General features: G+C 41.4%; 2 protein-coding genes across 6 annotated transcripts in view; both read right to left on the bottom strand.

The window, feature by feature from the left end:
- The window catches only part of LOC100063851 (leucine-rich repeat-containing protein 37A3), a 41781-nt gene extending 19844 nt beyond the window's left edge, over nt 1–21937 (bottom strand). Inside the window, exons 1-5 of one of the 3 annotated variants that reach the window (XM_005597306.4) lie at nt 18160–21937; nt 15674–15745; nt 8242–8313; nt 4925–4996; nt 4193–4273 (exon numbers count right to left, since the gene is read on the bottom strand). In XM_005597306.4, the coding sequence (XP_005597363.3) occupies nt 4193–4273; nt 4925–4996; nt 8242–8313; nt 15674–15745; nt 18160–21524 (3662 nt within the window). In that variant the 5' untranslated portion in view covers nt 21525–21937. The remainder of the gene's footprint in view (nt 1–4192; nt 4274–4924; nt 4997–8241; nt 8314–15673; nt 15746–18159) is intronic. The other 2 variants (XM_005597307.4, XM_070226085.1) reach the window with 2 other exon arrangements.
- The window catches only part of RDM1 (RAD52 motif containing 1), a 50453-nt gene that overhangs the window by 19844 nt on the left and 7270 nt on the right, over nt 1–23339 (bottom strand). For 2 of the 3 annotated variants that reach the window (XM_070226088.1, XM_070226086.1), the window contains 5 exons: nt 18160–21970; nt 15674–15745; nt 8242–8313; nt 4925–4996; nt 4193–4273 (listed from right to left, as the gene is read on the bottom strand). In XM_070226088.1, the coding sequence (XP_070082189.1) occupies nt 21869–21970 (102 nt within the window). In that variant the 3' untranslated portion in view covers nt 4193–4273; nt 4925–4996; nt 8242–8313; nt 15674–15745; nt 18160–21868. The remainder of the gene's footprint in view (nt 1–4192; nt 4274–4924; nt 4997–8241; nt 8314–15673; nt 15746–18159; nt 21971–23339) is intronic. The other variant, XM_070226087.1, reaches the window with a different exon arrangement.

The raw sequence follows: 23339 nt of genomic DNA, 5'->3' as shown, positions 1-23339 counted from the left end.
CTCCTCAGTACAATACCTCTAAGTGCGTCACGTAAACACTTTCTCAGGGGGCGAAGTCTAAAGAATTTGAAATGGTGAATCTATATTTTAATCAAAGTTCTGAGAATAGCCTTGAAAAGTCCCTGGCAGTGAGGAACAGTGGAAGAAGCAAGGGCCCTGGAATCAGGCAGACCTAGGTTTGAAGTCTGGCTATCGCTTTCTGGTGAAGTGACTTGAGTCATGAACATCTCTGAGTCCTACTTAGTCCCATTTACTTCATAAAGCAGTTTGAGGACTAAATAAAAGAGCACATGCAAAGCACCTGGCATAAGGCTGGGCAGAGAGCAGGTGCTCAGCAGTAATGATGTCACATCTGCCCAGGACAGTGAGCAGAAACCCTGGGGATGCCCAGAGGTGACACGGCCAGCAGCACCAGAAGAGGGCATTTTCACAGGGAAAAGGATCTCTCTGTTCTAGAGGGTCTATTTAAGTTAGAAACCAACTTCCAGATACAATGCACAAAAAGCCAAGCTGTCATCATCCAGCTCCTATTATAAGGGAATGCAGAGCTGCTTAGAAAATTACTCGAAAAATCTCGTAAGCAGTTTTGCCATTTATTAATAGTGTGAACCTAGGCAAGTTATCCAATGTCTCTGAGTTTCAATTTCCTCATCCCCAAAATGAGGATAATAATATCTACATCACAAGAGTTGCTGGGAAAACGAAAATGAGATATAGAGTGAGGTAACATGTACTGAGCATTTACCATGTGCCAAGAACTAGTCTAAGAGCTGTAGCCATGCTATCTTACCTGTATAAGTACAAGCACTTAGTATAGTGTCTGGGACACACTAATAAACATACTATTAAAGAAATGTAGGGATTAAAGAAATATTATGGGGCAGGAGAAAAACAACTATGTTTCCGAGAGAAGGAAGATACCTTGTTATACAGCTGGGAAGAGTAAGATGTGGCTGGGAGAAGAAGAGGACAGCAGTTGCTGGGTGTGACAACCTCAAAACTTCTGAACTATTACAAATAAAACAGATACCCTTAATTACCCCAACGGACAGACCTGAGTAGTTGTTTTCATCTTTAATGTTTATGCCTTTCTCAATCTGAGAAAAAGCTGCCAGGCTTCCAGCACATATCAAAAAGTGATGACAAAACCTTGAAGTGTGTAAACTTCTGTGTGTCCACAGCTATCTAGAGGAAACCGATGCTAGCTGACTGTGGGAGCATTAGGGCGGCTCTGTGACCACGGCTCAGTTTGCCTTCATGGTGTGGCCCCACCTATCTCACTGATATTCTTAACAGTGGGGTAAATACTTCAGCAGGAACAAGGTTTGGATTTTCCTCTCATTCTCTCTTAGTGCTTGTGTTCTTGGCACAATACTGATGTACCACAGACAAGCCAGCATGTGAACGTGCTCTACCTGAATGAGGTACAGCCTTTCTACACGTACAGTCCTTCATTCTCTGAAGTCATGGAACTTATATTGTTAGAACCAACAAAGTGACTAAAAGAACTTTTTAAAATAAGCCGTCAGTCTGGACCTGTGTAGGTGAAGGAAGGAGAAGCACTTTAAAGTCAGGGAAAAAAAAAGTATACTTATTACTTATGATTATCAACCACTGCTGGTTTTCCATAATATATTTCATTCCTGATTTTATCAGAAAGAGATATGATTATTACTACCATTCAAAAAAGCGGTACTTTATCAATCAGCTCTTGGCACATCTTTGGGGTGGATTTCGGATTCAAAATAGATCCTTTACCGCGCTGCTAACTTGTTCACTCGTGTTTGTCAATAACACAGAGGCTTCAGTCAAGAAACTTATTGAGTTGTAATTACCTGAAACCCAGGGGTGAATCAAGGTTTTGTGGGACCTAAACCTCATCTACCTTGGGAAGTCTGTCTAATAAAAACACACAAAATTATGAATACGAAAATTGCTAGGGCCCCTCCCAAGGCCTTGGAAGGGGCCTATGAAAGCCAGGAGCCCTGAAGCTTAAGCTTCATTCAATTCATGATAAATCCGGCTCACCTGGGGCCTTTTGACAAACTTATGTAACACAGGGAAAAATACTGTCTCAACTTATAAACACCCCAGTAATGTCACATAGGTAATAAAACGACAACTCGAGAGGTGGCATCTGCCCTTGGCAACTTGCTTTTGGAAAGAGATGCAGTAAAGTTTACATCTCACTACGGGAAATGTTTCCTGAAGCAAATCAGCTCTGTCTATTAGAACAAAGAAGGAGGGGCCGCTCCGTGGCCGAGAGGTTAAGTTCGTGCGCTCTGCTGCTGCGGCCAAGGGTTCGGATCCTGGGCGCGGACATGGTGCAGCTCGTCAGGCCACGTGGAGGCGGCGTCCCACATCCCACAACTAGAAGGACCTGCAACTAAGATATACAACTATGTACAGAGGGGGTTTGGGGAGATAAAGTAGGAAAAAAAAAAAAGATTGGCAACAGTTGTTAGCCCAGGTGCCAATCCTTAAAAAAAAAAAGAACAAAGAAGGAGTGCAGCCCCCAACACAGGCTCACTATATTGTGACAATCTTTCGACAGTAACTGTGAGTTAGTTTTAGGAGGACAGCTCTATTCAAATCACAAGATATGAGTATTAACTTATTTCCAACACCAGCTAGCTCTGATTGTTTCATTACCTTTTTCTGTCATTTTAAGATGAGCACAGAAACTCAACATAAACCAGCCGGTGCCTCCTCCATTATGAATCTTTTCTAACTCACCACCCGTTCCCTACTTCGTCACCCTCTACCTCATTACCCTGCTGCATACATGCTAGCATGGCTCTTGTATGTTTTCCCAACAATGTCCATCTTCCTCCTTCTAGTCTGAAAGTTTCTTGGGGACAAAGTCCCTGTCCTATTCTTCTTTGTATCCCCAGCACTTAGTACGGTCCTGACACACAGTGGGTATGGCACTTGGTGAGTGTTTTTGAGTGAATTCATTACTTTTATCAACTGTGATTCCACAGTTTTTTCCCCGTGTGGCCTACCTACCTATAGTGAGACAGATTCTTACACGGGACTCTCAGCGTCATAAAATGCTTGGTAAAGGTGGTGCGTTTAAGACATTGTATTGACGCCACTAAAACCTCTTGGTGGAGGGACCTAATGAGTCTGCTCTTTGGTGCGCTGGCAAAAGAAAAACTGACCCTTAGTGTCCTTTTCCCAAGTTAGGTATCGGCAAATTAATGAGCGGAGACGGGAGGCCGAAACAGATGGGCATCTGTAGGAACTGTGAAATCAGCTCCAGACACACCCTGAACATCTTCATCCAACCCGAAATGAACTGTGTGAAACTGGATTTCTGACCCACGAGACAGGTAAGACAGGCTTTTCCAAAGTCATGTTCAGAGGACGATCTTCACCTTGAGTCTAAAATCCCCTTCAGCCCACTGAACCTAACCACCAGGATTTGCTTGTGTCACAGAGAAGTCACAGAATTTTCAAGCTGAAAGGGAATAAAACCCATACTTCTTATTGAAGAGTAGTCAGGAAAGAAAGAATATGGAATTAGGCTATAGCAATGTATTTCCTTTATGAATATTTTTCACACTACAGCTTAACACATCTTTTTCCATACCGCAAAGGTTCCTAAAGCCGACAGGTAATTCAGTTCAGAGGTATGTACTTTTTAAAATATTATGTTCTGGGTGACCGGGGAGAGAAGTGCCCTGTGCAGGTTTTCAGGGATTCTTTCTATTTTACCATTTAAAAGAAGCTGATGGCTGAGGAAGCACCCACATGTTTTGCTCCCTGGAGAACTTAGTGCTGAATTTAATTCTCTGCAGCTCTCTGTTGCATACATGTAAGCAGTTGGGAACTTTGCATGTGAGCAGGAATCAAAGTTAAATTCAAAAGTGCAATTTCAAGGACCATTCCCATATCAGACAGAGCAGTGTCATTGGGAATCCCATGACAGTGCTAATTTGAGTGTTATTTGCTTGGTGCCTTTTATCGCCCATGCCAGAGTCTGGTACTAAGGAAGCAGTGTGCCACACGTGAGTTAGCCAAGTCTCTCAGCCTCTTTGTACCATAGTTTCCTCATTTGGAAAAAAAATCAATGGATCCTAAGACATACTCGTCAGAGGTCATCCTGGGCTTACACCCAGCTAGCCAATAACTGTATGGTGTTTTTACACATAGTTTTTTACATGTATTCCTCTTCTACTTCACTTACAACTTGTGTAAAAACTGCATTCCATGCCAGGCCTGAAACGTTCCAAAGCTCAGTTCTGTGAGTAAATTGCAACCAAGATTTCTACAAAAAAAGACACAAGCAAAAGAAGAAGAGAAAAAGATAGTCTTTCAGAACTTTTATCCTTTGGCAGTGATTCTAATTTATATATGATGAATTGTAACCTCAATACTCCCTCCATATTAGAAATCTCCCTGTGGATTTTTTGCTTATAATTTATACTTTCATGTTTCTACATGTGGTGCATTAAACACAAAATAGTAAGTGCTCAATAAATACGTGTGTTACGTGAACTTTATTTCCCTAGAAAAAGATTTCACAACTTCAACACTATTGACATTATGGACTGGATAATTCTTTGTTATGGGGGGCTGTCCTGTGCATCGTAGGATGTTGAGGAGCCTCTCTGGCCTCTGCCTACTAGATGCCAGTAGTGCATCTACAGTTCTGACAACCAAAAATGTCTCCAGATGTTGCCAAATGCACCAGGTGCAAAATTACCCTGGTTGAGAACCACTGTTCTAGAAGGAATCTCTCTGATCTGTGTAATAATTCTCACACTAATCTTTGATAGAGACAAAAAAGATTTGCTACATAGTTTTAGTAGCTTTCTACTAGTAAAATTTTAACCATATTTCAAAATGAATAACAAAGAGGTTTACAATTAAGTTTTATAAAAATTCCAAATATAATGAAGTTATATTTGTAACTTACATAAACTGCAAAAAAGGTAGTGGTTCAAATGTACGTCTTTCAATAGATTGTATTTTATTGCAGGATAAATCTCTAGGAAAAGTAAAAGGAAAATATTGCCTCAATTAGCTATTAGATATCTCATTAGTAGGAACAACTAGTAGAGGTTAGAATGGTGATATTGAATAAGGAGATTCTGTCTAAACTCTAAACCTTAGGAATTGCTATTGGAACCTTCCAGAGCTCCTAACCCTGCCCTCAACTCTCATAAGAGTCTCACCTTCATGATCTTCTTAAATAACATATACAACTATAGATCTTGACAGATTCTGGAGGTAATCATCCCTGAGAGCATAAGAATTGATTAGATGACCTTAGTAGTCTCATCATTTGAGCTCTAGATTATGAGCTCAAAGTTTTCATCTCCATATATATAATTATCACTTCTAATCTTAAAAGGAATATTCTCACAATTACACACCTTCTGGTTTAGTTTTTCTAGGTCAATTAAATACCAGAAGAAATAAAAGATACTCTTTCACATAACTTGAAAGAAGTTACTCCTCTAATTAATACACAACTTTGAACTAATTCAGAATTATACTTTCTATCATACTAATAGAAATTCATTTTTGGCTTTATATTGCCCTAACACGCCATGAATTTAACTGCTTCAGTTGTACAGTGGTGGGACAACAGAAAACAACATGGTACTGGATTTTTATTTGAAAACACCCACTCTTGACTATAGCTGACTCTCTTATTTCCATTGAATCCAGCTTAGTCCCCCACTTTTCACCTGGATGGGTATACCGGTCTTCTGACTGGTGTTTCCATCTCTAGTCTCTCTCTTTCTAATCCCTTCCGCACACAGTCACCAGGTTGACTCTCCAGAAGTGGTTCTCAAATACCAGCATTACTGAGAACTTATTGAAGATACAAATTCTCAGCCTGCCTCTGGATGGACTGATTTAGTAGAACTGTGGGGATGGGGCTTGTGTTTTAACAAGCCCTCCAAGTGATTCTGTTGCAGGTTAAAGCTTATCCTAGAGCACTGCTGTGATGACATGGTAGCCTGGCATGCTATCCTTGGCTTGGCGTTGAAAGCCCTAGGAGATCTTGCTTTAATCTCCTACTCTCCCTACTTGCACTCTACAGGCGCTCAAGCTACGCTCCTGTGTTTTGCCTTTCTCCCACTCTCCTTTTCCAAGCTTACTCTTCCCAAGATGTCTGCCTGATGATATCCAGTGGCCCTTCAAGGTCCTGTTCAAACAGCACTGCTCTTGCAACGTCTTCCCTGATCCAACATGAAGTCTTTTTTCCTTCTGTGCTCCAAAAACAATTTATACCTCTCATTGCCCATTTCTATTTCTCCTTTAGATTAGTTATTTTTGCATTCCATTTCCTCTGAGCATAAACTCCTTGAAAGGATGGACTCAGACTTGCTCACCTGCGTTGTCTACCATGTTTAAGAGATGCATGGACATAAAACAAACTCAAATATTTATAAAATAAACAAACAGCTGGGGAGTGAGTAGAAGGAGGAAAATGACTGTTCCAAAAGGGCTGTAGTTTTATTACTTCCTGGCTCCCTCTTCTGTGCCTCTCCAACACTTTGTCATCCATTTAGTGCTTGTGCATTGTGGTTTGAGCTTATAAGTTTATTTTTCCTGTGAGAATATGAGTTACTGGAAGGACAGGAACCCTGTCTTGCCCATCTCTGTGCCTACAATACTAGGCGCCGTGCTTGGCATAGTCTTCTTTAGCTTTCTTAATGATTGGCATTTTTTAAAAAATGAATGAGAATATCTATGCTAACATGAAATAATTAGCTTACAAAGTATTTCATAGTAGAAGTAACGAAGGGCCTAATCCATTGAGCAGTTATCTCATTTGTTTTTCTCCAAACTGTGTAAGGTTTGGAGCCCAAATGGCAGAGGTACCCAAGAAGACCAGTACAAAAGTGGTTGTCCCCCAAGGCTTGGAAGCTTTGACAATTCAAAAGACTATTTTCAGTGTCAAGTGAGGCTCTTCATACCCACTTCCCCTAAGCCTTCCACATTTACAAGACTAATCTACTTGCTAAAGAGCATCATTAATTAGCTTAATATGAATTAATGACATATACAGCTCTGGATGCCATGGACAAAGGATGGAAATTGAGCTTTTACAGCAAAGAACAAAGTATCTCCTTATCTCTAAGTTAACAGAAATACTAGGCAAGCATTTTCTCCTTGACAACAAGGCTGGAGAGATTTTTATTTTGTAATTAGTAAAGTCAGGGGCATTTCTGATATGCTTATTTAGTGTCAACATTTCTAAATACCACTTAACCATCATTTTAAACATCTTTTTTAAATATTGGTATAACGATTCCTGCACTGCCATCCTTAACATCAGTCTGTTCTCTTGGTAACTTAATAAGTTCCTGACAACATTGTTTACATAATTCATCTGCTTAGTTAAGTATTTAATATTTAAATGTTAATTTAATTGAGATTAAATTATCAAAAAATTTTGGGTTAATGGCATTCAAATTAATGTAAGTTTTTTTTGTCCTTTAGGTGACAATTTGAGGTTGACTTTAATTCCCCTCATTAAATCAAGTTTTTCAAACTTTTTTGTAAAAACCAGATAGCAAATATTTTAGGCTTTGCAGGCCGCATACGGTCTCTGTTGCATATTCTTCTTTGCTTTTTTCTTTTGCAGCCCTTTAAAAATGTAAGAACTATTCTTAACTTACAGGCTGTATAAAAATGGACCATGGGCCAGATTTGATCTATGGGTCATAAGTGAAATATAAATATAAGCAGATGGTATGTGAGCACTTGGAGCCAGCACTGGTGGTCTAGTGGCTAAGATTCAGTGCTCTCATTGCCGCAGCCTGGGTTCATTTCCCGGTTAGGGAACCACACCACCCGTCTGTCAGTTGTCATATTGTGGCTGCTGTGTGTTGCTGTGATGCTGAAAGCTATGCCACAGGTATTTCAAATACTAGCAGGGTCAGTGGAATCCACTTGATAGCATTAATAATAGCAAATATAAACTCTTATATAACAAGGTTCATATGCGTATCTATAATTGCTCAGACTTCATTATCACTTTTCCTCTATAATGGAAGGGCTTTTTCCTATCTATACCTTGTCTATATAATTAAAAAACAAAAATGCATCCGAGGTATTTAATGCTAGAGATAGGCCGGGGCCCTTCACAGACTTACAGAATTGTAGAATTTTATTGCTGGAAGAAATTATAGAGATTACCTAATTTGAACCCCTTATTTATCTTAGAGATTATGTAACTAAAATCTCAGAAATAAATGTAATTAACTAACTTACAAATATTGGAGGGATAGCAGGCCTTCAAATGAATCCTTATGTAATTCGCTCAAAAAATTTTCACTGAGAATTCTGAAAAATAAAAAGGTTATTTCTGGATCAAAATGCAAAATAACTACAACTATTTACCACATAGGATTAACTCCTATATGTGGGGGAAACCTGGGTAATGGTGCCACTTAAATACCCTATTTCTTATTTAATTTAGGGATGGTGATCTCTGCTCTGTTTTCATTCAGACCTCTCTTCTCGTGTCCTCCTTTATGTCCATCTCTCTCCGTCACACACAAACACACACACACCCCTATCCACTCTTCCCCCCAAATTGTATATTTAATGCCTACTCTCTAGATCACAAAGTCTGTTATAGCCCAACTCTGGGTGGTACCAACATTGGCAGAACGGCCATTTCCTCCTCTCTTTTCCCAAATCTTATTATGGAAGCCTCATACAGAACTATATCAGGGCTGCAAGTGAAGCCATTTGATTTTTTTCCCCCATTAAACAAAAATCTTTGAGGGGCCGGCTCAGTGCCATAGTGGTTAAGTTTGTGTGCCCTGCTTCGGTGGCCTGGGGTTCGCAGGTTTGTATCCCAGGTGCGGACCTACACACTGCTCATCAAGCCATGCTGTCCCATGTACAAAATGGAGGAAGGCTGGCACAGATGTTAGCTCAGTGACAATCTTCCCCAAGCAAAAAGAGGAGGATTGGCAACAGATGTTAGCTCGGGGCCAATATTCCTCATACACACACACACAAAATTACTTTTGAGAACTAAAATGTGCATAAGATGCACATAAATGTTCAGTTTAATAATTACAAAGAAAATACCCATGTAACACCAATCATGTCAAGAAAGAACATTGCTAGCATCCCAGAAGACCCCAGTGTGCCCTTTTCCAATCACAACCCTTTCTCTTACTCCCTGGAGGTAACCACTATTCTGACTTTAATAATTCCCTTGCTTTTTCAGTACAGCTTTACCTATTATAGGTCAGCCATAAACAACACAGTTTAGTCTTGCCTCTTCTTGAACTTATATGAAGGAAATCACATGTATTATTTTGTATGTTGCGTCTTTCATTCAGCATTATTTTGTAAACAGTATTGTTGCATGTAGCTGAGGTTGGTTCATTTCAATGCCTGGTGTTGCACGTCCAGCTATTTGTGGCTACTGAGTACTTGAAAGTAGCTAATGTGACTGAGGAGCTGAATTTTTAATTTAGCACATTTTAATTACTTAAAATTTAAATTTAAAAACTGATACTCCATGCAATTACTAGAAAACCTTTAAGCATGTTTCCAAAAACTATGTATGGTATGTGATGTTACTGTTTCAACTGTAAATTTTATGAAATCTAAATACAGATCAAGTATTTCTGATAAAAATTTAGCAAACAAATTGAGATTTCAAAGAGTTAGTATGGAAAAAAGAATGTAAACTCTCTCATTAACCATTTTTATACTGATTACATGTAGAAAGGACAATAGCTTGGATATTTTGAAGACTCAGTATGAAAAAAATGTAGAATATCTTATTAATAATGTATATACCGATTACATGTTGAAATGATAATATTTTGGACATAAGGGTTAAATAAAATATATTAACATTTATTTCAGCTGTTTCATCTTTAAGTGGTTACCAGAAAATTTAAGATTATTTATGTGGCATGCGTTGTTCCTAATGAATAGTATTCCATTATATGACTATACGACATCTTATATATTCATTTGACTGCTGGTGGATACTAAGATTTTTCTAGTTCTTAGTTATTACAAACAATGCTGCTTTGAAGATTCTTGTACTTTATCCTGACATAAACTTGCCTGACTTTCTCTTGGATATTATAGGGGCACAAAATTGTTTTCCTAAGAAATTGTGCTATTTCAAGTTGGCAGACTGAAACATGCCAAGTCTCCACCCTTCCACCAAAATCCCTAAGAATGACAGAAATGAGATAATGTAAAAGTCACAACCTTAGCTCAAAGCGTGGGAGCAGCTCCACAAATGCTCCCCCACAAGAAATGCCCTGGGTTACCCACAGGGGGAATAGTTGGGATGCTGCAGGAGAAGGAGCCTGCAGCGTGCTGCCGTATCTTTCCTCCTTGGACCAGACAGCAAAGGTGGTCTTCCTCCAGGAATGCATCTGGTGTTAGAAAGGGGGCAAGGTCCCAGACCCTGGAGGAAGGCATGCACTCCCTGACTAGCCCCCAGAAAGCACCTCCCACCTCTTCATTATTCTCAGGGGAATCCTTTAGCCCCAGAAGCTCATTTCACCTGTTCCCTGGGGCCGAAGAACAGAAGCAGTAGAATCTCAACTGCAAAGATGATTCGCATTAGGGAATGACCACACAACGTGAGAAAGCCAGCTCCAATAAGGACAGAAAACAAAAACAAATGTAAGACCTTACAGCCAAAGAATCAGAGTTAACAGAGAAAGCATAAGAGGACTTTAGAATAACATAATTAATATCCTCAGACAGATGTAAGCAGATAGTGCATCCAGTGAAAAGAATTAACTCAAGATTATATGAATGAAAAGTGTTATCATTAATTTTAAAAAGTCACTATATGAGCAGTAGAAATTACAGTTGAAGTATTAGAAAACTGAGAGATCTGGCCAATGATTTCTCCAGAATGCAGAATGAAGGGAACAGGAATGACCCACAGACAAGCCTGACAGCTGGGTCTGCCCAAAGAATGTTAAGGCCTTTGCTTCACCTAGTCTCACAGTAAAGACTAGGAACACACTTGGGGGGGGGGGAGGTTTGCACCCATGTCTTACACCTGATGAGCAGGAAGCCAGTGTCTCTAAGGGGGGAGTGGTAGAGCCAATACTGAAGAAATTCTGTAAGATGGCAAAGGTTAAGTTTCTCTTGCCTGGGAGAATCTCATTCCTCGTGGGTAATATTAACAGTTGTACATCCTTCAGGAGGCCTGGAGATCTGAGAACATGCTATGTTGCCTTGTGAAACTATTCCATCAAGTTCTGCATTTAAAATATTCTGCTTTCCCTCACAGTGTCTGTTGGCTACATGTTTATACGAATTCCATCTCATAGCTTAATTCCTTAATCATAGCCTATAACAATTAAAATATTACTACCTGGAAACTCTGCAAGTGGAATCAAGGGCAGTTCTCAGTTATAAGGTAGTTTATAGTATACAGAATATAGTTACACACATTTAAAAAAGAGGATTAAAATAAAAACACAAAAAACCTTTAATTCCCAAAAAAACTCTTGAAGCCCTGAGAATGCATCAAAGAGCTTGACCCCAATTTGAAATTCACCATGATGGAAGAAACAGCAGTAATGGTCAGAATATGTGTGAAGGGGGAATGGTCAACAGGTGATACTATGATTGATTGCTTTCTCACCTCTGTTAGGTAAAGGTTTCATATTTCCACGGAAATGATGCAAAAAGAAAAAACAAATCAATATGCCCAACAATGTTCATACTAACCCTTTTCATAACTATAAAAAGCTGGAAAAAACTCTACCTCCTCATACCACATAACAAAACTGGATGTGTATACTGTAGATGATATACAAAAAGGTCACATGAAATGATGGTATATGAAAAAATCAACATAAAAATCAAACTTATATACACTAATTATAACAAAAAATATAAACACCAATGAGGATTCACTAAGGACAGAGAAGAGATGAGGGCTGATCCTCAACTGTTTACAGCACTGTCTTCTCTGAGCTAACATTTGTTGAAGTCTTCTGCTTTTTGTATGTGAGCGGCCACCACAGTGTGGCCGCTGACAAGTGGTATAGGTCTGCACCCGGGAACTGAACCTGGGCTGCTCAAACGGAGCGTGCCAAACTTAACCACTAAGCCACTGGGGCTGGCCTAAGAGTATGTATTTTAAATTAATGATGTTTCTTTTTGTGAAGGTGTTTGGATGACAGGATAGTAGATTTTTTTAAAATAACAATAATAAATTCAACCTATATGGAAAGTTTAGACTGAGAATGAGTCAGTCATTAAAAAATTACCCTAGGGACCGGCCCCATGGCCAAGTGGTTAAGTTTGCACACTTCAGCTTCAGTGGCCCAGGATTTCGCTGGTTTGGATCCCGGGTGTGGACCCAGCACCACTCATCAAGCCATGCTAAGGCAGCGTCCCACATAGCAGAGCCAGAAGGACCTATAACTAGAATACACGACTATGTACTGGGGGGCTTTGGGGAGAAAAAGAAACAACAAACAAAAAAAACACTGCCAACCAATGTCAGCTCAGGTGCCAATCTGAAAAAAAAAAAAGAAAAAAGCTGACTGTAAAAAGCCTCAAATTAGCAACTAATTGGAATAAAATGCATTCATCTGTAAAACTCCAAATATTCATTTTAACTGAAGCAAAATTTTAAAACTGTAGAGAATCAGAGTTAAACCCAGATCTAAAACTTTCTCACACCATGAAAACATCAAAACTGGGCAGGAACTAACATTTAAGAAACATTCATGTCTAACTTCTGACCAGACTTCCTGTCACTAAGGCAATCTTCTGAATTTTACCATACACATTTTTTACTCTATATTATTGGCAATTATCCTTATCCCCACCTCTGTAACTTCTAGGGAACTGAGAGGGCTCAGAGTTTCTTTTTTGGACTTAACTACACATATAACACAAACAGTAGGCCATTCTGGAATTGATATACTCTACTTCCCCTGCTTTCTCTCTCTCCAAATCACTTAGCAATATATGAAATTATATTTATTTTTACATTATATATTTGTAAACCCCTTGATGACTGGGATATTTGGTTTATTTTGTTCTTGGGCCTGTGTCCCTGGCACATAGTAGATGCCCCATTAATATGTGTTAAATGAATTTAGAAAGTGACAGGTATCAATTTTCAGATAAACTGCTTTTATTTAAAACAACTTATCCATTTATTAGCATTTGTGAGGATAAGTACAGCTTTACAGGAAAAGTCTTTCTTCTCCCCTACACTTATTTTGACTCAATCCTTTGAGACAAGAACCCTTTGAGAATTTCATAAAAGCTATGAACGCTTTCCCTAGAAAAGTGCACTTTCTCATTATCTGCAAAAGTGTGCATGCAATTTCCAACTGGGCATCATCCTTTAAGGCAGAGGACCCGTGAATAGAATGGATTGAATTTAGGCGGCCAAAATTGGGTGGGAAATAAAATTACATCTCTATTTTCATAAACCTTTAAATAAAATTAGCATTTCCTTCCATTATGAACACAGGCAGCAAACCACAGTAGATGAACAGGATAGCTAATTTGGTCCCCAATAAAAATCACAGATATTCTCATATCGTGTATTTGTTGCAGGTATCTCAAAATAGCATTTCTTCTCATCACTACCTTGAAGTTATAATAGTTATTAGACCTACCACTATATCTTGTTATTTAACATGTTAAGGGAAGTATATTTATTACTATATCACTAATTTTTTAAAAAAATATTTTCAATATAATCGGTTTTGTTTTCTTATATACTTTAACTTATTATACATTTAAAAACATTATTCCAAGAACATAGGCTTCTGCAGATGGCTAAAGAGATATACAGGGATAAAAAAGGTTAAGAAATCCTGCCCTGGAGACCAGTGACCCCAAGTTAGGAACCTCTGCCTCATGAGGTATAAATCTCAAGCTGACTTAGAAATCTTCAAACTTTACCAGATTCATGTTATAGTGTATAAACTTTCAAACACACGCTTTTTAAAATTAATTTTTAAATTTCAATTTATTTTTAAAAAATATGTAATAAACATTCACACGGCTCAAAATTCCAAAGTTTTTCTCCTCCCCATCTCTCAGCCTACCCTTGTCTCCACTCCCCAGAGGAAACTTATATTACTTATTTCTTGTGCCAAATGACTTTCAATTTTCTTACAAGTGGGAAATAAATCTCAACGTCAGATACTATCATGGGAAATATAAACTCTATTTAGTATTTAAGAAATTCATAAATTAAAAAAACTTGCCGGTTCTATTATTTTATCCTTACCAATAAGATATCGGACTAAGGGGAGATCTATTTTAGGGGGGGTCATAATCCCTATCTTTAGATTACTATGACTGTTGTCTTTTATTATTAATTCAAAAGTCATTTATGACTTGTCCGTTAAGTTGAACTAACAATATGACATACAAACTGTCATGAAAAATGCCAGTTACTTTGAGTATAAGCATTTTTTCCAAAATCACTAATGTGTCTAAATTGACTTTTTCCACAAATCAATAAAAAAATGATAACAGAAAATGGGCAAAGAACAGACAATTCAGAGAAGAAATACGATTGTTCAGTAAATATATAAAGATATCTAAATTTACAAGTAATCAGAAAAATTCAAACTCAGATGGCATCCCCTTTTTTTTTCCTGCTTTTTTGCCCCAAATCCCCCTAGTACATGGTTGTATATTTTAGTTGTGAGTCCTTCCAGTTGTGGCATGTGGGACGCCACCTCAACATGGCCTGACGAGCCATGCCATGTCCACACCCAGGATCCGAACCTGGGCCGCTTAAGTGGAGTGCGCGAACTTAACCACTTGGCCACCGGGCCGGCCCCAAGATGGGATCCTTTTTTATTCATCCATCAGATCAACCAAAAAATGGAGAATATCCAGCAGTGGAAGGGTGTGAGAAAATGAATGCTATCATGGCCAGTTAACTGGAGTGTAAGTTGACACAATTTTTTTGAGGGCAATTAAAATTTTATATCTGCATAGTCTTCACCCCAACAATTCCACTTCTAGATATCTACTCTACAGAAATACCTGCCCATGTTCACAAAGATGCATGTACAAGGATGCTCATTGCAGCAATGCATGTAACAAGAAAACTGGACATAATCTAAATATCCATCAGTGGGGGAATTATTAAACTGTGAAACTATGGAATATTATGCAGCAGTTTAAGTGAATGGGGTAACCCTCCATGTACAGGGAAGGAACAAAATCTAAGACATAGCATGAAGTAAGAGTCAAGTTGTAGGATGTTACTGTTTATGTAAAAAAAGGGAAGAAAATCACACAACAAACCTATTTTGCTCTCTGTAAATATGTATGTAGGCAAATGCACGGGAAAAGGTCTGGAAGGATATATACTAAACTCAGAGTAGTGGTTACCTCAGGGGTGGGGGACAAGGGCACAAGGAGGGTTTTCAATGGAGCTGTTATTTCATTCTTACATATTGAGAATATAATCACTTATTACTTGCATAATGGAAAATAGGTTTAAATTGACTCAGTTATTTTAAAGGAGACCTGCCAAATTTAGTTTTTAAAACAAACATAGAATGCAATTAATAGAGGTTGACTTGGGATATGGAGGGGGAAATACCTTTTCTCAGAGATGTTGACCTCAAAATTCTGGACCAAGAAGGATTTACAATGTAGTTAGTTTTTTGTATTCGTATTTGGAGATTATACTCACAGTTTCTCAGCCCAACGGTATGTATTCCATATGTTTTCATCAATGTAAGAAATATAGTTTCCTTGGAAATTTCTGTGAAGAAACACAGTTCAGATCCTTAATTAGGTTGGAAAAGAATGAACAGAGTAAGTTAAAGAAACATGGCAACCTTGTGAGGAATATTCAAAAGCAGATAATATCAGCTTTCTAATTTCCACAGCTATCAGCTTCCCAGTTTGCACAATTAATAAAGACATAATATGGGGTCACTGGTGCAAACAATGAGGCATGTCCTTGGAACCTGAACTTCCTATCTGTCCAATTTCTTGAATAGATAATACCAGTTAATTACTTTGAGTGTAAGTAGTTTTTCCAAAATCACTTATGTGTCTAAAATGACTCCTTCCACATAGAAATCAATGAGAAATTATAAACAATTCAACAGAAAAATGGCAAAGAAATTATCGTTATCAGCAAATAAATATAAAGAAACCCTATGCCAGGCAACACCAAAGCTTTGGCTTAGTGCCCTCTGGGGAAATCTCTCCAGGTGTTACAAGGATAAGGGCAATTTGAAATTAGAGGGACTAATATGGAAAGATCTCTTAGACATATTGCATAAGGAAAAGCACAAACCACTGAGCAAGGAGTAAAGTATTACCTCATTTAGGGGAAAAATGCAAAGGAAAGAGATTGGAAGGAAAGACACGCACTAAAACGGTAACAGGAGTTATTTATGAACGGTAGGGAGGGTAGGATGGGGTTTGTCCTATATAAACCTGTGACGTTGTTCTTTAAACAGTGAGAATGTGTCTATGAACTACACATGTTTAAAAGCTGTCAAATGCCTGAGGTTCAGTTTCAATCACCAAGTTGGTGGATGACTTGGAATCTTTACCTGTAGCTTTGTCCTCTTCCCTCGGCAACAACTTACCCATTCAGTTTATATACACATTTGTCGGGGGAGGGAGGTGGTCAGAAATAAGTCAAAACCAATACCTGTCTGCTCATGTGCCTAGTGGGCATTTCCACTCAACCAGAAGGCTCCTGGTTCCCTTATGCTCACTAATAAAAATGCCTGAAACTGAACTCATCTTCCTCAAGTGTTGAGAAGGGCTCTCCTTCCCAACTGCTGTATTTCCACCTGTTCTACCAACATCATTCTCATCATCCAGGACAGAAACGTGAGAGTCATATTTGGTTTTTCTCTTTCCTGTACACCCCGTCCCCCAACTCTAGTCAGTTACTAAACCTTGTCATTTCTTCCTTTGTCATATTCTCAGGGCTTTCTTTCTACTCCAATCATAATTACTCTGATTCAGCCCCTTCTCACTTTACTCTAAAATTTTGCTAAAGCATTCTATTTGGTCTCCCTGAATCAAGCTCTCCTCTCTAGATTGCTCTACACGTGGAATCTAAAATAATCCTCCTGTTTTAATCATTTGTCTCTCTTGCTTGAAAATCTTCAATGGCTCTCCATATCTCATAGTGTAACTTTCAAACACCTATAGCTGATGGTCAAGGTATTTTATAGTCTTATCTTCCTTGCTTCCTAACCCAATTATTTATAGCCACACTGCTCTATTAAATCCTGATTATTCTTGCTGCCACAGCTTTGCCTAGACTGTACACCCTATTTGTCTCTATTCAACAAATCATAGCCACTCTTTAAATCCTGGCCAAAGTTTTCGATTATCCATGCAGTTTTTCCTGACCTCCACATCCCAGTGATCACAGATTCTAATGAATTACATCACCATGGTCTGTATCTCTTTTAGTACTTAATTATATATCATCTCCCTTTTTACGCATATTCCCTTTCTTCCCACCTATTATTGTCATTTTCTGGAGACAATGTCATACTTCTGTGGCTCCTACGGCACTTAGCCCTGGGTTGGGCACAAAATGGGTGCTATATATATAGAAAGTTGGGACAAAGATGAGTTCTGGACGTAAATGAGGGATCTGATAATAGTAATAGCTAACACATTGTATATATGCCAGGGATATAAGTGCTTTACCTGTATTAACTCATCTAAATCTCACAATAATTCTATGAGATGGTAAATATCATAATCCTCATTTTACACAGGAGGAAATGGAGTCACAAGGCTAATAAATGACAGACCTGGGTTCAAACCCAGGCAGTGTGGCTCCAGAATCTCTATTCTTAACCACTTTCTTGTATCACCGCCAGTGAGATGGGGAGAGGGACATGTTGCTTTAAGAAGGATGGAGCAAAATTGGGAAGAGAGTAGAAGTTAAGGAATGAAATAATGGGGCTTTAAAAAATGGATAAGGCAAAAGAATAAGGGCAATTACAAGACTGGAGAAGGGGGAACAATAGTAAGGAGGAGAATGAAGATAAGAAACAGCTGACAAATGAAAGGTAAAAACAGGCAGTCAGTCAACGTGGGTTGGGGAGACGAGGAAGTCCCAGGAAGACCTCGCAAAGGCTGCCCAGTCAGGCAGGATGCAGAGAACAAATGAGGAAAGCTGGTTCTTACAGGATGGTCAAGGTTCCATTGTAGGCGTGGGGCTCTAGCACAGGCACTGTGCGGAGCTTTTGCTTTGGGCTGAGACCAATACACGACAGTGTCTCATCTTTACAGCTACAGAGCTCACAGATCTTGATGTGTGTGGTGGGATTCTGTTCTGGTTGCTCAGTTCCGGATGCCTGTTGCATGGCATATTGTGGAGGATGTATCACTGAAGGCGGAATTGTTGGAGGTAAAGGGGCTATCTCAGGCGACCCTGGTTGCTGAGTTATGTTAACTTCCCCATCCACAGGTGGAACTGTGACTCCGGTCAGGTTTGGATGCTGATCCTGAGCCTGTTCTGGATGTGGAAGTGTCACGTCATGGTCACCTGGAGGAGCCGTAGTCTGCTGCAGGGCTGTAGACTGATCAACCTCTGTCGTAGGTTCTGGAGTTACAGTAGGCCCTGTGTCCAAAGGTGGAACTGTGACTCCAGTCAGGTTTGGATGCTGATCCTGAGCCTGTTCTGGATGTGCAAGTGTCACCTCCGAGTGATCTGGAGGAGCTGTTGTCTGCTGCAGGGCTGTAGACTGTTCGACCACTGTCGTAGGTTCTGAACTTATGGCAACCCCTACGTCAACAGGTGTAACAGGGACACTGGGCAAACTTGAATTATGAGCCTGATCCTGTTCTTGAGGTGGAGCTGTCATCTCATTATGGACTGCAGATTGTGCTACAATCTCCTTAGGTGGCTCTGGAGGCTGAGCTGGGGCCTCCTGTTTGACAATCTCCTTAAGGGGATCTGGAGTCTGAGCTACGGCCTCTTGTTGGCCTAGAGAAGATTCAGCCTTCTCAGGGGACTCTGGAGACTGGAGAATGGGCTTGACATAGGCTGGAGAAAGTTCTACCTGCTCAGGGGGAACTGGAGACTGAGGAGGAGCCTCCTGATACACTGGAGAATGTCCGACTTCCTTAGTGGGCTCTGGAGTAACGACAACCTCCAGATCCAGAGGTTTACTTGTGATATTAGGCAACAGTGGATGCTGAGCTTCACCCAGACCTAGAGGTGAGAATGTCACCTCAGGAGATACTGAAGGTTGAGCAACATTCATAAAGGACTCTGGAGGCTGAGATGGATACTCATGCTGGACTGGAGGTCTGAGCCCCTCAGTGGGCTCTGGATGTTGAGTTGGAGCCTCTTGCTGTGTTGGAGGCTTCTCATGATGCAGAGTTGGGGCCTCATGCTGAATTGGAGAAGGTCTCACCTCTGTAGTGGGTTCTGCTGTTAGGGTAAGCTGTACATCTGCAGGTTTGACAGTGACATTGGGCAACTTTAAAGGCTGAGCATCATGGTGACCTGGAGGTGAAACTGACACCTCATGATGCTCTGGAGGTTGTGCTGGTTGCTCCTGCAGGGTTGCAGAAGGTTCTACTTCCCCTGGAGACTGACCTGGGGCCTCCTTCTGGGTTGGAGAAGTTTCTGCCTCCTCAGGACGCTCAAGAGGCTGAGGTGGGGCCTCCTGCTGGGCTGTAGAAGATTCGACATTCTTAACTGGCTCTGGGGTTATGGTAATTGCCACGTCCACAGGCTCAAGTGGACCTGTGGGCAAGTCTGAATGATGAACCTCCTCCACACCTGCAGGTCGAGATAACACCTCATCACTTGCTAGAATGGCAGGGAACTCTGCAGCTTCAGTTGGGGCCTCTTGGTGAGCTGGAAAAGGTTTGTCCATTTCAGGAGGCTGTGCAGGCAGAGTCAGGGCCTCCTGTGGGAATGGAGAAGGTTCAATCTCCTCAGGAGGCTCAGAGGGCTGAGCTGGGGCCTCCTGCTGGGCTGTAGAAGATTCGACATCTTTAATAGGCTCTGGGGTTATGGTAATTGCCACGTCCACAGGCTTAAGTGTAATGTTGGGAAAGCTGGAATGATAAGCCTCCTCCTCACCTGCAGGTTGAACTGCTGCCTCGCCACTCGCTGCAATGGTAGGGAACTCTGGAGCTTCAGCTGGGGCCTCTTGTTGACCTGGAGGAGGCTGGACCTCTTCAGGGGGCTGTGTGGGCTGGGCTGGGGCTTCCTGCTGGCTGGGAGCAAGTTCAATCTCCTCAAGGAGCTCTGGAGGCTGAGCTGGGGCCTCTTGCTGGGTGGGAGGAGTTTCAACTTCCTTAGTCACCTCTGGAGTTACGGTAAGTGCCACATCCACAGGCCTATCGGTGACATTGTGGAAGTCTGACTGCTGAAGCTCAGCAGGTTCAACCTCTTCAAGAGTATTTGAAGGCTCAGCTGGAGCCTCCTGCTGAACTGAAGACAGTTTCGATTCCTCAGGAGACTCAGGGGGTGTAGACAGGGCCCCCTGTGGGTTTGCAGAATTTTCAGCTTCCTTGGGGGGCTCTAGGGGCTGCCCAAGAGGAAGTGGTTCTATCTCTTCAGCAGGCTCTGGATGCTGGGACGAAGTTTCAGGGGTCTCTGGATGATGAGTTTGGGCCTCCTGCAGGGATGGAGAAACTTCAGCCTCCTCAGAAAGCTCTGCAGATTGATCTGGGGCCCCCAGGAAATCCATAGGTTGGTTCTCCTCACGATAAAAGCTCTCCATACTGGAATCTAAATAATCATCCTGCAATTGTTGTTCCAGATGCTGAGTTTGTTTTGCAAATTGGTGTGGAGTTCCAACAACAATCTTGGCAAGCCGTCGATGCTGAGCTAGCTCTTTCTTCAGGTTTGAGGGTGAAACGATAAACCTTGCTGGTTTTGAACTCTGACCATCTAGAGGTGGAACCAGTATTTCAAATGACTGGTGATCTCCAGCCTGACCTAGACCTACAGTTTGCTTCTGATTTTTGAGTCGAGGAGGCAGACCTAGGGCCTGATTCTGACCCCAACCTAGCATTGGAATCACCTCTGGAAGCCTTTGACGCTGAGTTAGCTTATCATTCAGATCCTGATGTGGAACAGCAAACTGATCTGGCCCTGGAGGCAGCTCTCCAGCTGAATCCGTGTCCGGGAATGGAACCAAAGTCTCAGTCAACTCCTGAAGCAATGCCAACATCTGGGCTGGAGAAGAGGCCCCCAGGTAATTAAGGCCCCCTGGCTCTGCCGGGGGTGTAAGTGCACGGGGCGATTCGGGTGGGAGATTAGAGGAGTGCGAAGACCAGGGCTCAGTCAGCCCCGGGGGTTCGGAGGTCAGCTGGATAGGGTCCAGGGCCCACTCCGGAGGATGAGATGCCTGGACCGGCAGCCACAACAGTTGCCACGTGAGGAGGAGCCGTGGGGCCCAGAGGCGCAGCCGGGACATGACATGCGGGGGCTCCGGGGCGCAGCGACCCAGGCCAGTGGGGCGCAGGCGCCACGCCCTGAGCGGGAGCCGAACCGTTACGGCAGCCCGGTGACGGGTGCGCACCATTAGCAACCGCGCGCCCCTCCCCCGCCTCACGTCGCACCCTTTATTTACGCAACCTTTATTAAGTTCCGGCCGAGATCGGCACCGCACCGCCAGAGCGAGCCCTTTTCTCAGAACCACCAGGGTCCAAGCCTCTCTTCTCCCTGCAAAGACAACAACTACCTCCCTCTGGGCCCCTCTCCCCCCCTCACAGAGAGGCAGGATCTGGGCTGCAGACCTGGGTGGCCGGGGACTCCAGCAGCCCAGCGGTGGGGGGATGGGAGGATTAGGGGAGGTGGGGGGTTGGGAGGGGTGCAGAGCTTCCCAAGGAAGCCACAGGGCCTGGCGTCCCGGGAAATTCAAAAGTGCTAGTCCAGTTCTGGCAATCTGAACTCTTCTTCTTCAAAGCTGAAATCAGAGAGATATTCTTCCTCCCCTTGGCCATACTGCTTCCAAGAAAAGTAGCCGACCTGCGAAATGAACACGAGTTAGGGTGGCAGGGAGGGGAGCACAGTTTACAGTCAGTTATTCCAAAATGTTGCCATTTCCTCTAAACTCTCAGTATCCATGTGTGATAATGAATTCACCACTCTGTTAGGGGCTCCCAGTGAATCGGTAATGACGCCAACGCGTCTGTAAGAGAGGTTTTGCAGGGATGAGCAATTCATTCTGGGAAAGAGGGTCTGAAGCCAAGTGAATAGCCCTTTACATTGGCATGGGAAAACTCCTCCCCTCCCAATGTGGCTCAGCATAGCCATCAATCTAGAAAAATCAGCAATGCCCCTTGTCAGAGGTCTACCCTGTGTGCACACATGGAGAAGACACGGAGGACGTAAAAGTCAGCATGTTAAAAAATTTTCTTGAAATACTATAACGAGCACCCAGTTTACTACTTCTTCATGGCCCTTTTCGTAATCTATTTTATCTTAGTCCTTGTTTATTGTCTGGCACAACCTCTAGCACTTAAACTCCAAGAGAGAAGGGGCTTCATTTTATTCCCAGTGTGTAGCACATAGTAATGGTTTTTAAATGGAATTGATTCCAAGATGAGCCTCATCTAGCGATGGATCTGTTGTTATAATCAGGTTTCTGAAATCTTTAGCATCAATACTGAATACTTCCTCTCACATTTCACAGGAAGCTCAAATTCTTAAAGCCCAAACTTTGTTAAGTTTGAAGTTTCCTTGATTGGTTTGATTTAAATTGGATTAAAATAATTATTTTGCACACAAAAAAATCTTCAAATACTTTTTCAGAGTGTAATCACCTTTTCTTTCTCTATTTCCTTCCCTTCAAAGTTTGCAACTCTGGGGTGAGTTAAATAATCAGAAATCTAGCCCCAAATTAAGTTCTCAATGACATGAAACACATATTTTGCTCCTTTTTTTATAAAAAGGAGCAAATGTACTATGTGTACATAATGTACTATATGTAGTACATTAATATTTTCTTTTAGAAATTACTTTGGCAACTTAATCCCTAATTCAGGGCATCCATATAATTGGTTTACAGAAAGGTTCTTCCGCAAAATATTTCATACAAGATAAATGAGATGCTGAGGTCTGGCGAGTATCTTATTTGAAAGACGTAAGAGTTTTCAAACGCTACAGCATAATCACACTTAAGGCTAGAGTTACTTTGTTCCCGCATCCCTGGGATCCTGTTTGAGAGGAGTCCTAAAAGGCCTGTGTCCACAACTGTGGGTGTACTCTGATGGTCCTCAGGCCTGCTCTCTAAACTGCAAATAAGGGCTCAAAGCCAAGGGCCAGGACCTTAAGAAAAGCCCCAGAAATTCCCTGCCCTCAAAAGTAGTTTCAGAGGTTCACATTTTCCTAGGAT

This window comes from Equus caballus, chromosome 11, assembly GCF_041296265.1.
Source record: "Equus caballus isolate H_3958 breed thoroughbred chromosome 11, TB-T2T, whole genome shotgun sequence".
NCBI lineage: Eukaryota > Metazoa > Chordata > Mammalia > Perissodactyla > Equidae > Equus > Equus caballus.
This window is presented reverse-complemented; position numbering and strand designations above follow the sequence as displayed.